Consider the following 17,800-nt stretch of genomic DNA (forward strand, 5'->3'; position numbering starts at 1 on the left):
CTTTTGTATAGAAATTGAGGTAGAGTATTGGGTTGCAGCAAACAGGCACTAATTATTTTTCCTTAAGACAACCTATTCTGTCGGAAGCACGCTGCGGGATACCACAGCCATTTTGCTGAGAAGTTTTGTCTTTTGCCGTGTCTTATTTTCCTAACTCTAGGTCTTTAGGAAACTTTTGGGACCCAAGATGTCGATGGAGACGGTACCCAAGGAGATGAGGAACCTGCGGGCTTGCCTGCTGTGTTCTTTGATCAAGGTACAAGCTTTTGATGTGTTACGAACTTTCTTTCTTTTTTGACAAGAGAATAATTTATTTTGGTTTTCCCTCTTTAGATAATTAATTTGGCCAATCTTTATGATTTTATCGGCTTCCTTCCTAGAGTAGAGTCATACAGCTGTTTTCTTGAATTAGGAGTTAACTTTTTTAAACCATAACCTTATACATTCTACAAATTATTACAATAAAAAATGTGTAACTTCAAGTGCTTGGGGAGGGGGGCTCCAGGGCAAAAAGTTATGATTGTGGGATACTAGCAAATGATTTTATGGCTACGGTAGGCAGGTAACCGTGAACGCACAACTAAGAATGGATTGATATGATATTTGGCACATGGTTATGGTCTTGGCCTGCCAAAGAAATGATTAATATTTTTGGCTTCCTGGTGGTACTCCTTGGTACTGCAGTGGAACTTCTTTCTATGTTTTAGCAAGGACATTATACACACATAATGTCCTTGGTTTTAGTAAGTTTTGGATTTTGGAACTTGTGGATGATATTGTGATCCAGGTCTATGAATGCGGTTTTAATGTAATTTTTGCCAGACTTGTAATTTGGTATGCACTACTACTAGTGGGTGTATAATGTCCGTTATTTGGTTAGGTTTTTTTAGTTAGTTAGTTAGTTGGTTGGTTGCTTGGTTGGTTGATATCAGTCAGTTGGTTGGCATCATGGCTTGGTGACAGCGTTCCATGACTGTGAGTGTCAGGGCCCACTACAACAAGAAATTTTGCTAGAGTGTACCTTCCTTATTTTGATTAATGAACATAACACAATATCTACTACATAGTAAGCTCCTTGACACCTGTAAAAATTCTGAACCGCTGGTTTATTATTATTTTGTTTTGTTTATTATTATTTTGTTTATTTGAGTTTTGAGGGCAAGATGGGCACAAATCTGTGTAATAAAAAATGACAAGTGGTTTAACACTTGTCCTTTTTTCTTTCACAGATTTTAGTTTGACCTAAGTCAGGTGATATTGATACAAATTCCTCCTGCATTTTTACGTAACTAAATTTCAAAGTTTTAAACCAACAAGAAATGCAGGCTTTAAGATAGAGCTAAAACTGTACTTTCAGGCAGCATTTGACTTATTCTTACTAGTCTACAATGTAATTTCCTGGTTGTAATGGGCTTGATCCCAAATTGTGGCACAGCCGGGTGTTTATTTCAGTACTTGTATAGTGTACATGGAAAAAAATTGCATGTAAAACAGGTGTCCTTTTGTTGAAATGAACAAAATTCCAGAAGTCCATCAGCAAAACCAAGGTCAAATGTCACCTGTGAGCAAATCTGACAATATCAATTGACTGAGAGCTATTTCTGATATGAGGAAACTCACAGGTTCCGGACCTTGGCAGCTGTAGTCACAGTGCAGGTACATATATATACAGCCACAACATCCAACTTTTTCTCCTTGTGGGATTGTATTGTCTTACCGTTTACTAATTAATAACAATACTAGGTGTCAGTTTATTGTTTTCTCTGCGTTCCTGTCTCTGGTTGTCAATATTTACGTTTTTGGTCGGTCAGTTTTGATGAAAACAGGAATACCTGATTGGAAAACAAAGCCTTTTGAGGTGGAGAGGTTCCGCTGGCTCCCTCATTTGCATATCAGCCTGGGATTGGGTTGCCATTGGCTGCCGGGTTGTATTATGATGATTAGCTTGCCAAGGTATGTGGTCAAAGCGTCTGAACAGCTCCTGCAGTTGAATTTTGCGATCTCTGGCAAGGGTAGGGGGAAGTCAAGTTCACGTGAGAAAATCGAGCTGAGTGTTTGCAGCTGGGGCATTGAAGCCCCATTATCCCCAGACTGCATTCTTGGCTTTAACAGTTGATCTTAACCCCCCAGGTCGAGGGTCACGGCAGCAGGGACAGTCAGAAGGACAAGAGCGCGGCTGTTCTTTTTGTTGTGCGGATAGAAGAGGGGTAAATACCCCTGCCCAAGACCTTTACCCTACTTTGTTTCGAGCAGACTTTCTTGTATTTAGTCGTCATTCGTCAGGCTACAGTAGTATTCATTTGTAATGACAGACCCGGCCTAGGTTATTTGTGTAATGGTCACGTTGGCCATGGCTACGTGGACAGTAACCCAACCCGCCCGGTGGACTCTGGGATCGCCGTGGCCCAGGTTGGTCGAAATTCTGCCGTTTTTGCCCTTTTCCCTTCGAATTTCGGCTAGATTTGGCCGGCGAAATGTCGGCTACAATTGCTATTGTGCACAAGGTCAGGCTCAGGACCCTGGCGGCATTTGAGACGTAACAGTGAACCAGATCTCATTAGACTAAGACCCACAAACAATGGAGGTGCCAGATCTCGAAACATAAATAGCAGCGGAGTGGACAATACAGGCGTCAAGGTCCGGAGCAAGTTGGGGTCACCAGGAAAATGACGTGTGTTGTGTGTGTGCTTAGTTGGCCCCTACCATCCTGCTCGCATATCAAATATGCACCCCCTTACCTCTGCCCTAGAAAACCCCCTAAAAAGGTACAAAAAAAAGCCAAAAATTTCCCCAGAAATTTGCTGACAAGCGGCACATTACCCACTCCCCACTTGCAACACTTGACCTTGACTTTTGTTGTTGAGATGTCTCTCTGTTTAGGAGACGAAACATTGTGAGGAAAATCTATGTGTATAATTGTTTACAGCCAAATTAGGTTAATAAGTCAGTATTAGAGTATGTTCAAGAACATCCTGCTACTGATACTATGGAGAGGAAGCCTTGCAGGTGTGTAATACTGTCTCAGACACTCTTATCATCATTATGTTACAGCCAGTTTTACATAGTAAAAACCTAGATATAGTACACCTTGTTTGTGGTACATGATTTGCAGTGCTTCTAGGCATTTAGCCATCACATACGCGGCAGATTTAAGACATATCATATGGTCGCTTACCAGACAGGGAAGAATCCAGACAGTAACCATTTGACCTGCTGGCATGTGTCCTTAACAGTCTATATCTTTAGGCAAGGATTTGCCAATGTAAAATACACCATACTGTATCCAATAATACTTTTTGCAGTCCAGGTTAAGTACACTGTTTGCCAGGTGAAGTTACAGTGGTCAAAATTGTATGGTCGCGTAATTAAGACAGGCATTTCTGTTGCTAGGCATTAATGGAATGAACAAAGACTGTGTAGGTACTAGGTTGTTCTGTACACCTTTACCAGTGACAGGTGAACCTTTACAGGATTTGTCTTTTGTAGTAGGTAAACAGAATGTTTATCTTTAGTCTAGACTGAAGCAATAACAATTTTAAGGGGAGGAAAACTACAACAACAACCTTGCTCGTTTTTTGTAGGTACATTGTAGTTACAGACAAACAGTATTGTAATTTGCATGACCCTTTTCTGTGGTATTTTATAATAGCATCAAACCTTGTAAGATTTGAAATTACAAATTTCAAAACTTTGTTGCACTCACAATTTTGAAAACAAACGTTTAATTAACCATCAATGGGTTGGGTTCAATTTTTTACATCTTGCCAAGATGTCAAAACACAAAATTTGATATAGAATAGTAATAATTAAATGTGCCCTAGCGTAAAAGCAAAACTATGAGTGGTTTCAACTTTTTCTGAGGTAAGAAGTGAACTAATTCTCCCAAACTCTACTTGCCTTTTGTCCATTCTCAGTGTCATTCCTGTTCAGAATTGAGGTTGACCTGTCTTGACCTAAGGGTGTCCCTAGCATTGACCCCTTAACCCTCATGGCCACTGCCAACAAAGAAAGGCACGGCAGAAAGGACCACCTATTGACAACAGATGTGTGGGGATTTGGATGTCTGGTTCATTATGTGGGAACTCACCAGTCCTATAGTATTTACAGGAACAGTTCTTGTCCTTAGTTTTTCATTAACATTTTACTAACATGGAAATAACATATCATGCATTTAAAATCATTTATCCTTAGTTTTGACAATGTGACATTTACTAGAGATACTTATGATGTGGTTTGGTCAAAGATTTGCTTTCTTGTTGTAAAGTGGTCTGGTCTACTGTACATAAAATAATTTATTCATTATTGTATGAAACATTCAAAATAAGGAGCTTGATTGTTGAAAAGGTATTTTGTCCTGCAAAATACGCATTGCGTGTTACAATGTTGTAATTTGTGAAGCTTGATTTTCTTCTATAAATGTGTGCACAAGAAGTACGTATTCTTTTTTGTGTGTGTTTCAGACCATAGACCAGTTTGTATTTGATGGCTGTGACAACTGTGAACCGTACCTGCAGCTGAAAGGAAACAAGGACCTTGTCTATGACTGCACAAGTTCCAATTTTGATGGGTAAGCAAAAGCAATTTTACTTGTTTTAATTTTGTATATCTTAAGATATAAGGACTATAATTGATTTTAATGTTTAGCCATCCACCAATGAAACCTTCAGTTTTTTTAATGTAAAAATTGGCACAAACCATAAGCCAGTTCATCGTACCCACAAATGACGGTCAGAATCAGTAAATGTATTCATTGTTGTTTGTTGTTAGGTTCACTTTGCTGTTTTTCCCACACATTCATTAGATAGTACGTGTATCATAGAGCTATTCTTTACATCCTCTCCAGTTTCGTAAGCATTACCAGATTTAATCTATGATACTCAAGAACGGTACCTACATTGCTGAGGTATGTGTTTGATGTTTCTAGAGTTCGTTGTGATGATTTTTTTCCTATTTCCCACCAGAGTTGTTTCCATGATGTCACCAGATGATAGCTGGGTGGCTAAATGGCAGAGGATAAGTAAGTAAACATCTTAGCAGTTTTAGAGTAGAGAACCCTTGTAATTCAACAAGCATGACCATGGTACATGTATGAAATGATGTTTGATTCATGAGGCAACATGGCAGGCTGTTACTTTTTTAGTCACTTCAGCCATAACAAAACTGCCCTCTAGGAAGCTAAACTGGAAGTGCAGGATGGTCTTTGGCTGGCCTTATGACAGAATGTTACTGTTGCCTTACCTTTGATTATCAGCAACATTCCATCTTCATGATCAATGTTCATGTCTGTATTGTGTTTCATTTCAGATCGATTCAAACCTGGTTGTTACGCCATATCAACAACAGGACGTCTCCCGCCAAGCATCGTACGAGAACTGAAGACACACGGCATCACTTACCGGTCCAGAGACACCAGCCAGAAGACATAAGACTGGCAATGACACATGCCCAGGATATCAGATTTAAGACCCAAGTTATGTCAAGGAAGAAAGATCATCACCCACTTTTCAGTGTCTTCAGTATTTATACATGTAGACTTGAAAAATAAGTTGCATGTAATGAGAAATGTGGACCTATAGATGGTTCCATTATTTAATATTTGTTCATAAGGAAACCTGTGAAGAATGTGTATCAATGTCAACAGTAAGTAGGAAGGTTGTAAATGCTCTGTAAGACCATCATACAAGTGACTGGACTTTTGTGTTATGGTGAACATGTAGTACTGTGCTGTACTTGTTGTAAGGCCGTCTTGTTGTGTACTACTATAGAGTAAGATGGTAAGTAAATAGTAGCCTTTGCTTTACCTTATATTTCATTCCATTAAATTGTAGCATCAATTAAGTTGTGTAGTGTGTTGTTTTTTTTTGCTCGGGTAGAAAGATTTACATAGGGTTTGAGAAAGTAGAAGTGACTGGAGTTAGTTCATCCTTGCTGAGAGGCAGTGAGTGTGATGTAAATATAAATCACAACATAAACAACACCACACACATTTCTGATCGCACCTTTCAGTGGTTTAATTAATAAAAATCTGTCGACACTACAGGACATCATATTTTGCTGTTCATCTATATCGTTTGGCTGTTATTATGCTGTATTTCCTGAAAAAATATCCACAAGTAATGTATAATAATCACATTTTTGTTCATTTACAACTACTGTACACTTGTACAACTATGTACAAAAAAGCTTTGGAAATCAGAAAAATCATGTTAGAAACTAAATCTACTCTTGTTTGTCTCCTTCCATGCTAGTGTATGTATGTTTCTATCACATATCTGAATGAGTTATATCTAAGATTAACGGCTATAAATGTACATAATACTTAATTACTTTACAATCACAGTTCACAACTGCAATGTGTGGATATGAAGCAAGCATTGTGAATACATCTCTCTTTGATGCACAATTTAAAATTTTTTTTGTACACGTTTGGAGATAAGTCAATTTGTTACAGGGTACAGACAGTTGGGAAATACATGAAACTTAACAATAAAATCACAATCAATAAGTACTACCATCACTGAGAAGATTGCACCATAAATGGGCACACAAACCTAAAGCAGTTCTGGTTTACAACTTGTGGAATCAATGGTTTCAAAAGCATTGCAGTCAAATATGCAGTATAATAAAGATCAATACTACATACAAGGTATGGCTTTAGTCTCAAAAACGGTGGCCACAACTGATTTGACATTGCATCACAGATTGGCTTATTACATTTGTGACAGCGCATACAAATGAATAATTTGATGACCCACCTGTTGGTCTTGTGTACAGTATCTGGTTGGTAAAAAAGAAAAATGACCAAATGTGCCACGGTACCTTTACAAAATAAGGCAAAATGGTAAGAAATTTACTGTCACAGGGGTACAAACATGGACACTGATGTCATAGATATCCAATCTTAGATGACCAATCACAACTTGCCATTCAACTAACTCTACAACAAAGGAACTGAATTTCTAATTTGTTACAAATTGACTTAGACGCACTAACATACATACACTATATCATGGAGTAATTATTGCATTGAAACGTATGAATACTTCATACAAATATTCAAGAATCCCTTGACACTTTCCACAATTAACAACCATTTAACACTGCTCTCATCAGAACTTTTTTAAGTAGTCCAAAACTTAAATCCTTATTTGTTCAGTCGACACATCCTGGCAAGATTCAGAACTAGACATTCTCTTGTTTGTACAAAAATTGAAGATTTTTTTTTGTGTAACTGGCAGCAACTACTGCTCACATGATAATTTGTTCCTCAAATCTTCTCACTTAAAAAATTAATCAGCACAAATGTCATTGCAAAAGACCAGCTGCAATTTTCTAGTCTGAGTTAAGTTTGAATTTGAATACCATAAATAGATCTGCAAATAGCAACATATTATCTGCACTACGATTGGTCTATGTGATTACGTGCTGGAAAAAAATTTGCATGAATACGGATCTATAGGTGAAGGGAGCTTGGCAGCAAGTATTACCTATTATGAATATTAATGCATTGAATTGACAAACTTGCACACAATGATGGGTATCTAAAAATCTTCAGCTTTTTGTATGTCAGCTAAGACTTCATCAAAATATAACAACAGTACTCAAGATGTGACGGCAACTTAACCATGAACTATTAATACATGGAAAAAATATGATGGTTAAAAAAGATACACAAATTTTTACTAACTACAACACAGTCCCTGTTGGGCATCTGTTTACCCCATATTGCTATGACAGCAACCAAACATACATACACCATGTAGAATTGCAAATCTTTACGTAATAAACTAGGACGGTACTTATTAGACTATACATAGAATATAGAACCTACAGTGCTTGAAAATTGCGGTTGTAATAGTTGAGATAGATGTAGCTAGGTGGGTGGGGTTATCCAATGTAACAATGTCTACAAATCCTGATCGCACTTTGGACCACATTTCTTGAGTCTAATATAGACAAATTACCTGTAAATATAATTTTCACTGTTGTGTAATACATGGTAATATATGTTTTTGTATCTAATATCATTTCTCTAACTTCATTTAACTGGGAAATAGAATTCCTACTTAGGCTACTTTTCTTTTGCAAACGATAGAATAATCGGAGACAGGATGTCTTACGCTGAGGTGATTTTGCGCCCTTGCTAGCATGACATCAGCTGTCGGAGTCCGGCGAATCCAGCTCTTCGCCTCCCGTCTGCCGCGTGATGTTCGACACAATCATCTGAGCAATTTTCCACGCCATCTCCTCCTTTTCCTCGTCCGGTTCGCGAGATACATATTTTTTCCACAATTTGGACGCTAAGAGATGGAAGATCAAGTCAATGTTATGCCAATCAATCCCACACAGCATTGTGAATAGCATACCATTTTGTGTGTTGTGTTTGTATTCCAATAAATACCTTGAAAATCTATTTGAAACACATTTTCTAATGTACCAGTACATTTTGTATATCATTTTATCTAGCATAAAACTGTACTGGAAAAAAATCTTAACATTTCTGAGCTAGTTATGTCTTCGAAAGCAATGTATAATGAATAGTTGTACTTGTGATGTTTAAAACGTTTGTAAAACTTGTTTGATTTTCCTGTTTGAAAATTTCAAAAATAAGAACATGTTTACCTGAAGACTGTTTGGTTCTCTCAGATTCTGGAAGGACTTCATACTCTGGTATAAACTGGCCCAACTCATTCATTCTGCCTACAGACATATTCCTGGGTAAAACAGAGAACTGTAAGCATAAGATACCTGAAATCATGTAAGCATACATGGAACTGTACATAGTAATAGCTTTCATTTCCCAGAGTCACTTCTTACTTTAAGTTTACCAATGCTTAGCTAGAAGAAATCCCTCAGTAGAAGGGAAATGTAGAACTGGAAAAGAGCCTCAAACAGCATTCAACAACAGCAACCAATACCCAACACTACTACCAACATTGACGAATTAGACACCAAAATGTAAACATATGAACAAGACAAAAAGGATATTACTGTATACAGGGGTGACTACAGCAAGAGAAAAGAAGTCTCTGTATACAATGTGACTTGTTCTAAACTGTAAGGTGGGGAGAGATGAACTTTGTTAAGTTGAAAAAAAATTATTTAAAAAAAAAGTGAGACAGAAAAACTTGGAATAAGGACAGATATCAAATAGGCAAGTCCTGATTCACCTTGTCTCACTGCTTCTGGCATTTTGTGGTGGAGATGTGCATGCAGGGAACAAGGCACAAATGTTAACCACACACTCCTGCACAGGCAATGCCTACAACTGTTGTACAATACTGTACTGAAGCAGCCAACACAAGACTTTGGCTTGCTTGGAAGACTAGGACTATGGCACTGTGCAGAATAAAAAATCGCTGGGATGCTTGAACAGTGTGTTCTCTGTGGTTCAATGTCTGAAACTTGTGAACACCTTTTCAGAGCTACAAATTTTAAGCACCATGTTGCTGAAGGAGTTTATCTATCATTTACGAACACCTTACAAAACCAGTCCAACATGCAACTCTGTGTCTGATCACTAGGTGGCTACTAAATGTGTCCTTGAAAAAGCAATGGAGTGACCAATGCACTTCTACAACATAGAATGAAACTGTAACTAACCCAACATTTGGCCTTTGCCAGAGCTGGTCAGGGTTGAACTGATGAGGGTCTATCCTGAAGTCGTTGTCCAGCCCCTTGATGACTTTGGTGCTCTGTTTCTCCTGCTTGTGGACGACCCCCCCAGCTAACAGTGTGTTGGTGGTGGTGGTGTTAGAACTCCCTACACTCCCAGCCTCACTGCTCGCATTGCTACCCTGGCGTCGATGACCCTGAGGAAGTTCACGTTTTAGTAAGACATGGATGGTGCGGTGTTCTAGCCAGCATCCAACTTTCCATCATTTTACTGAATTGTGCAGTTCATGACCAACAAAACAGTTGCCCAATCCATCATCTTCTACAGAAAAAATTGGTGTGTAAAGATATAGAAAGCAATACCAGTATGATTAAACTAAGCTTACGCTATCAGCAAAATTTGCCCCTCAAAATGCAGGAAATAGCATTTCAAAGGGCAAAGATTTCAAACTTTTCAGGGCAAAGCATGCTCCCAGACCGCCTAGGATCAACGCGCCTTCTGTGCTTGTCAAGATGAGATGATGAGACAAAATTGAGATGCTGGAAAAAATAAGTATCAGGCTGGCTAGAACACCGGGACAGTGTAGTTCATTTCTTTTGCCTTGGAAGAAAAATGTCATAGTTTTTGTACAATGCTTGTTATGCAAATGGTTCTGACCTTGTGATGTGGGCTGGGGGAGGGAAGGCTGCCTGTGCTCTTCACGTCGGTCTTGATGGTGTTGATGAGCTCATTCAGGTACTTAAAGTACAGCTCACTGGTCAGGAAGGTGGGGAAATACATCTGGAAAACATAACGGGGTGGGACATGTAAATCATCAGTTGTAGCTTTGCTTTTCTTGTTCCATAATGTATATGGATATACTATCATGAAAGTTCATCTGTGTTGGTAGTTACATGTTTAGAGTTAGAACTTTTGATCATCCACAAAGAACTTCTTTGTGTTGGATCAAAAGCTCTAACTCCAAACAAAAACATATATGGACATATATTAGATACTGGTGATGAACATCAGGACTTACAGATTCTATGGTAGTGAGGGTTTGTCTCATCGGTGTCTCAAAGCAGTTCGGCAGGGGGCCTCCCTCACGACAGATCTGGTTCTCAATCTCAAATCTCGTGGCCTCGTCTACGCCAAGAGGGGTGGTCGCTTGCAAGGAAAAATACCTGTGGGAGGAAAACGAACATGTTTTCACAAAAATTTGCACCTACAAGCTTGCTTCTCTGTGGTGACAATTAAAACACATGTACACATGTGCTATAAATCCATCTGAAATATTGGCACTGGTTTTATGTTTTCATCATAACACGAACATATGTTTTTCATTACTATGCTTCTTTCAACCTCCTTTCTCCTTCTACCACAAAATTAACTCCCTGTGGACTTAAATCAATTTACAGTACTACCTTCAACAGTTACAATGATCTCTCCAAGCAGAGATTTGGCTTCGGCTTATTCCTTGCATGTCTTTAGTTTAGGCATTTTTTTAAAATCTCTTTTGTTCTGGTATCTCTTTGTACGCCTGCCCAACTCGGGGGTGGCAAATGGATACTGTCTTGCAAAAGGTAGTGCTGTCTGGCCAATTTGATATCATACTGTCATTGCAGCCGCCCAAAAGATCTGCTTGGAGATTAATAACATATAACAGGATCTGTAAGAAGATGTGTTGTGTCCTTACTTATCATACAGCACCATGGCATCGTTCTGTGCCTCCAGCCCGTCATACTGCCCCTGCTTGGAGGCGAGCGTCTGTTGGAAGTTGTTTGCAGCCAGCCAGAACTGAAGCAGGTTCATGGCTCCTTCTTGTTCCATAAACTGTTGAAAAGAAAAGATTGGTTGGTTTGTAGCTCACTCTTTTAAGTTAGAAATAGATAAATGATGTCACAATTCCAGTAAAGATAACGGTAATGATAAGTTTATACCACAGAAGTGACCTTGAGAAGTTTATACCACAGAAGTGACCTTGAAAACCGTGAAGACAAAAGTACAGAGAAAAAAGCAGGAATTATGGTATCCTTCATTGGCTTTCAACACTTTTAAAATGGGAAGGAAAAATGATATTTTTGTCTTTGAGTGATCATTGCCACATACCTCCATGAAGTAGAACAAGGCTGTGTCATTATACAGGATGTCAGCAAGAAAGACATCACCGCTGGTCAGTACATCAATCTGGTGTTTACAGTGGAACTCACTCTTCAGATAGGACTGGTAGTGGCTATCAAAACAACACAGATTGTTAATGACACACTGTTCTCCTATTATAGTCAAACCTGTATTAGGGACTATCTCTGCATTAGGACCACCTAGCCACATTGTAGCCACTAGTCTATTGTGACCATTTTATTAACTCCAATTTCTTGTACATCATCACTTGCAATCATTGTAAGTTTAATAAGACCATTCCTTGAATTTGAAAGATATTTATATTTTCTACTTCCCTCTTTACATAAAAACAAATGTCATAGTATTACCCATTTGATCTTCTAATAATTGTGTCTTCATCGAAATTCAAATTTTTCATCTTCTTCTGACAAAATTATTTTGTAGGTCTTAAGAACAAAGTTGTTTGCAATCATCTAAGGGTGTATAGTCTTATTCAATAAGTATCACATTTCTTGACCCATCAATCAACAAGATTCAATCCAAGCTGAAGGTGTTTGTTTCTCTTATCCTATCACCTGGCTTAAGTAGTAATGATACCGAAAACTTACACTCTCTTAGGGGTCATGTTTCAACCACTGCTTATAGTGGGAAGACTAGATTTTACCAAACAGTTACTCTCAATAGACTTAAATGAGTTTAGCCTTGAAATTTTTTTGGGACATTCAGAAACCCTCCACACAGGGGGAGGGTTTACCGGTACCTCAGATAGAACAGCAGTCTGCAGCAATTCCATTAAGGGAGACTGCACAGTCCAAAGACTTGAGCCAGGATAAACAGTTTGTACCAGCTCTATCATAAGTCCAACTCTGCTGCACTTTGGCAACAAAACCAAGTGTTGTGGTCTGGTGTGCCTATCAACACCAGGCACTTGTACTGTTTACAGTTTAGCCAAAGCGTAGTTCAATATTCCCACTGTAAATCTGAACACTCCCTTTACAAACGAGATCTATTTTGGGATAAATAGTGAGTCTAAACGATTTTTTGTTTACTGGCACATTCTTCTCTAATGAGCTACATTTAAAGGTAGAATTTCTTTGGACAGCATTTAAGAACTTCTAAATCATCATCATCAAAAACTGTTAATGAAATAGTATCTCTGCAAAAAAAATTATGAACTGTTGCAATATACAAAGAGAAATTGATTAATTCAAAATAGTTAATAATAATACACCATTTGTTTATTTTTGAAGTTAGACTTAAAGGTTTTTTAATGTATGCACTTTAAATTCCACCACTATCTCCAGGACTTGAACTTCAAACGGGAAATTTGTGGCATTCCTGGTTAACCATGAATATGGAGATGGTTCGTTATACACCACATAAGGAAAAGGACATAATTGACAGTGACATTCCTGGAAAATTGGTGAACATTTTGGAATTTCAAGAGGGGAACAAACCCTGTCAGGGCTTGAAATACCCACCTGCAATGTATATGTTGCAAAACATTTTGGGACAGTACAAAGAAATGTAAACAACTTTCAATGTGACAAGCTAGAAGAACACAGGCTGACTTTTAAGAACATGTATTACAGAAAACAGAACTCAAATATTTCAAGACCTGCCTGTAAAAGGAAGAAACCATGTTGGATGAATGTATGCTGTAGATCATAGCTTTGCAATAAGACAAAATATACAGATTTCATAAAAATCAATGCTGTAGATCTGACTGAAATGAAGGATATAATCATATAGCTGCCTTACTCTCTCTCCATGACTTTCACAACAAACTCCTGGGCCTCCTGGAAACAGTTGGGGTCCACATGGCCGTCCTCACTACAGATCTTAGCTGTGGAACATAGAGGGAAAACATGTTGATGCTACGTGATCAAGACTTATGATACAACCAATGGGAGATATCTTCTCTACCTAACATAATTCACTTACTAAATACAATGCTAGCTAATGAATGAACATATTCTTCAAACCTATCATATGTGTTTTATCTATCAAAAATAAATCACAAATACATGTACATTTTGTACTAGGCTAAACTAAAGGATACAGACATTCTGAATGGTATAAATAACTCTCTGTACATGTTATACTTATAGACATCTGACTAACAGAGACCTACTGACCTACTATAGAGTTCCTCATCTCATCTGTGACTCCGATGGGTTTGGCTGCATCCTGCGCTATGTACTTGGAATAGATACTGACGGCATCTCTTTCTATGGCTGGGGAAAACGGAAAAACATGGTCTTTCTTTATCACGATCTACAGATGAAATGTTTACACTATTTATTTATTACAGCTATTCACAGCAAAAACGAACATGACACTGAAAAGCATGTGCTTTGAAAACTTCATTTGGCTACCAACCGCTACCTTTTTACTGAAAGCATCATAGAGTAATGTCCTCCTAATAAATGTGTGCATAAACCATCAAAAAACCTGAAGGTATATTTCCTTACCTTTCTTTAAACTGTCACCTTCAGTGTTCTTTCTTCTGTCCTCTATACTGGTCTCTCTTCCCTTACTTTCCTTGTCCTCCATCCCAGAATCGTCCTTTGCACTTGAGTCCCCGTTAGAAATTGCACTGTGTGAAGTCCTTACGCTTTCTGTTGATTGTAATGACTGCAACGAGTCCACAGAATTTCTGTCCACTGGAAGAGCCCGCTGAATGACCTCATTACTATTTGCGTCCTCTAGTCTCTCTTTAGAACTACTGTCCTTTGCTAACTGTGATGTCTTTGTGTCCGAATCTGTTGGCAATTTTTTCCTATCTAAAGGTGGGGACCCAGTCTGTTCTATCAAGCTCTTGCTCATCGAGGTGAGGGTATGTGCCCGAATTCTGGTCCAAGCTGCACTGCGAAAGCTGTTTACTTCAATCCAGAATTTGATGATGTGTTGCCTCCCCACAGTGTCCATGTACTGGATGAAATACGGGATGGCGCTGTTGTCATGTAAAAGTTCTTCCAGACTTATGTTGAGCCGTGACCTGCCATGAACCCCTGTGACTCCTTGATGGGAATGGCCTGTAAACAATGTGAGTAAACAATTAGAATTATAATTTTCTTTAAAAAAAGTCAAACAAACTCATGAGCAAGACAAAAACTGAAGGCATGCTCCTCCATCAAAGAAATTCAAGAGATATGACAAAGATTTGTAAGAAATTGTCCCTAGTCAACCTGTCTTAAGCACCTGTATGGGGGTCTCTAGGGTCATTAACATAATTTATGCACATTCTAATGTATAAGCTTATAATATACATGAACAGCCTGCTGATCAGAGACAAGGATATTGATAAATACTCCAAACAATTCCTTTTGTACCTAATATACCATCTTATCATTACTGTTGAATATGTTGGTTTAAAAAAGAATTTCAGTAGGTTCTTGAACCACTACAAGAAGGTCACAATTAATATGTCCTATCGAAATCTGTCTGATTGTATGGGTAAGTTGATATAACCTGTAATACATTTGGGAATATGGCTTGCAATGCCCTTATTCCTGATATAATACAGGGAGAGGAAATCTGTGGGGCTACGTACATCAAGAACTATTGTCTTGATTGTCCCGTTACCCACAAACAATTTTTTTTGGCCAAGCAAAACAGAGGGGCATGCCAGTAAAAGTGCAATCTCCATCAGTGACCTCTTGATCCAAAGTCTGTTAGCCAAACCACTACACCATCTACACCACTGAACATACATTGTAACTCTTGTAGCCTCACCTAAATCTCCAAACTGTGTGTCCTGTTGGGTAAGACTTCTATCACTCTGTATCTTTGCAGCCTGTATCTTGGGCCTGGCTCCTCCAGTATGTACAGTCGGTGGGACATTGTTGGCCTTTCCCTCGACCTTCTTTGCTGGGGAGGCCGGGTTTGACCCTGTCTTCCTCTGTGCTGCATCCTTGGCTGACTTTTTGTCTGTACAAGAGAGGGGTCATTGTACATTCAGAATACATGTCACACTTCCTGTTTGAATACTAATTCAATTAGATGACATAATGTCTAGTGTCATCTACAATGACTATTATGAAAACCTATTTAAAGCAATAGCAATTACTGACTGTTGAGCTTCTACCAAAATCAACAGTAGATCAATTATCAATGAAAGTTGTATTGATTTTACCTTATAATGGTTGTTCTTATGCACTCCACCAGTTTGGGTGGTTCAGGTATCAAAGGTCATGTTTATTAACCTCAACTGTGACAACACGTGCCAATGTATAAAAGCAAATACGCCATTCAAAAACTTAGCGATTTAGGAGCTACAAAAGGTCTTGATAATGCAAATCTTTCACATGCACAATGTAGTGATGAAGGAAGTGTTGGCTCTTTTCGCCTTGAAGGTTTCAATCAACTAGATACGCCCACAAATCACATTCCTTTGTATAACGTTGTAAGCTTTCTGTTGTTTACCTAAGCTGATAGCGTTTTTCACATCCAACAACTCTGCATTCTGCATACACAGGATCAGCATTGACACGATGCCAGATTCCCTGCCTGGAGGGGTTTCTAAATCATGATCAGATGATCTTTCTGTGCGCAAGAATATAATTCGATGATTCGGACGAAATTAGGCCAGGGGCCGCTGACGGGAGAGGTCGGTTTCAATGAACATGTTTTGCTGAGTCGATCTAACCCATGTTTAGCAAGAAAACCAATAGGAACATTCCAGTATAAATGCAGAAACATAAATACTTCATTACGACAACAATGTTTAAGACAGACGGCTTAGCTTAGCTTGGGAGTGTTGGAAAATTTCAACAAGAAAATAAAGAGGACGATGAGGCCGGTCTTACCTGATTTCCTTTTGAACAGCGGCATGGCTACATAAACATCCTGATCGTCTCCAAATCACTCCAGATCATTTCCAGGACTCTCAACCTTTGTTAATTAATGTTGCGGCTCGGACTTTTGCATTGATAGACCGGGAAAAAGCAAGAAACCTTCGAAAATCAAGATTTCGTCGTCTGAGTGACCGCCATGATGGATTTTTCTAATCTCGCCCGATCTCGCGAGAACTCATTCAGTCAACGTTGGCAAATGTACACAAAATGTCGTTCTTTATGATTATTTCGTAATGAAATGAAAAATATATATCTATATTACCGTATTGTATATATTTTTCAAGCATATCTTGGGTAAGATGACACAAAGAAGACTTCTGAGGTGAGAGGTTAACGTCATTAGCCTCGATTTGGTCACGTTTCGGAGGGGGCGGATCTCAAATAACCCCAAGCAGGAGGAATGACTTTGAAACTAAAACATGATATCAGCGCATGATAAGGATAAATCGAGAACAAATGGTGATTAACTGCTTATATTGTAATAAACTTTGCATTTTATGTATTAAATTTTTCCTAACTTGACATGAATTGGACAACTTTGGCAAGAGCTAGCCTTAATCACTTCCAGAAGTTGTCCGTCTAATCAAAAATCATTCCTGTTGCTAACGGTCCTCTGTCGTCCAATGGTGTGTGTGCATTGCGGAAGTAAGCTGCAAGGGGCAGGTTCTCCTGCGGAGAGCGGGGTATTCCCTCGACAAAACTAGCCCAAGAGCGGTGAAATGGATTATTTTGGAGGGGAGCACGCGTTGGCAACGCACGGCACATCTAGGAGAGAGTTTACAAGGATGTTTTGATTCGCTGTTTGACGTGAAACCGATAGGTACTGAGGTGAAACCGAACTGCGGTGGTGTCATGCCAGCTTGAAATCAGTGGAACCAATTTTCTTTTGTTTGAGACACTTGAGCGGGCATTTTATTTGGCTCAGACTTGCCCAAGAGCACGCAGGCATGTAAGAAGACTCTCCTGTGTAAGTCTGTAGTGTGTTACTGCTGTGTCGGTTCACTGCGTCGGACATTTCGGGAGAAAACCCCGCGATCATCCCGTCTTTACCCAGGATTTTGTGTGGAGACAGCGGGTAGTGGACAGGTGTACCGTTAAGTGTACCGTAAGATGGCTATAGTTGTGACAGTCGTCCAGGTGATCTGGACTTTCTTGTCCGTGTGTACGGCTCTGGCCTGCACCTTCAGCTTTGCCTCTCCTACCTGGTTCATCAAGAACGTCGGCA

General features: G+C 39.0%; 3 protein-coding genes across 3 annotated transcripts in view; 2 read left to right on the forward strand and 1 right to left on the reverse strand.

The window, feature by feature from the left end:
• Nucleotides 1–74: 74 nt before the first annotated feature.
• On the forward strand, nucleotides 75–5,508 carry LOC109467556 (transcription elongation factor SPT4-like). Its single transcript, XM_019765583.1, has 4 exons — nucleotides 75–256; nucleotides 4,461–4,567; nucleotides 4,962–5,017; nucleotides 5,305–5,508. Exons 1-4 carry the CDS (start codon nucleotides 188–190, stop codon nucleotides 5,424–5,426), a joined length of 354 nt encoding a protein of 117 aa, XP_019621142.1. The 5' UTR covers nucleotides 75–187; the 3' UTR covers nucleotides 5,427–5,508.
• Nucleotides 5,509–8,154: 2,646 nt separating this feature from the next.
• LOC109466031 (A-kinase anchor protein 10, mitochondrial-like) lies at nucleotides 8,155–16,728 on the reverse strand. Its single transcript, XM_019763564.1, has 12 exons — nucleotides 16,528–16,728; nucleotides 15,455–15,649; nucleotides 14,191–14,754; nucleotides 13,855–13,953; nucleotides 13,478–13,562; nucleotides 11,705–11,828; nucleotides 11,292–11,428; nucleotides 10,635–10,779; nucleotides 10,274–10,396; nucleotides 9,604–9,812; nucleotides 8,623–8,714; nucleotides 8,155–8,300 (listed from the first exon to the last, which is right to left on the reverse strand). The coding sequence occupies exons 1-12, from the start codon at nucleotides 16,550–16,552 to the stop codon at nucleotides 8,155–8,157; spliced, it is 1,944 nt and encodes a 647-aa protein (XP_019619123.1). The 5' UTR covers nucleotides 16,553–16,728.
• Nucleotides 16,729–16,874: 146 nt separating this feature from the next.
• Nucleotides 16,875–17,800, forward strand: part of LOC109465417 (transcription elongation factor SPT4-like) — a 3,663-nt gene continuing 2,737 nt past the window's right edge. Inside the window, exon 1 of the mRNA XM_019762715.1 lies at nucleotides 16,875–16,897. Coding sequence (XP_019618274.1) covers nucleotides 16,875–16,897 — 23 coding nt within the window. The remainder of the gene's footprint in view (nucleotides 16,898–17,800) is intronic.

Source organism: Branchiostoma belcheri, unplaced genomic scaffold (assembly GCF_001625305.1).
Source record: "Branchiostoma belcheri isolate BF01 breed outbred unplaced genomic scaffold, Haploidv18h27 scaffold1, whole genome shotgun sequence".
NCBI classification, from domain to species: Eukaryota; Metazoa; Chordata; class Leptocardii; order Amphioxiformes; family Branchiostomatidae; genus Branchiostoma; species Branchiostoma belcheri.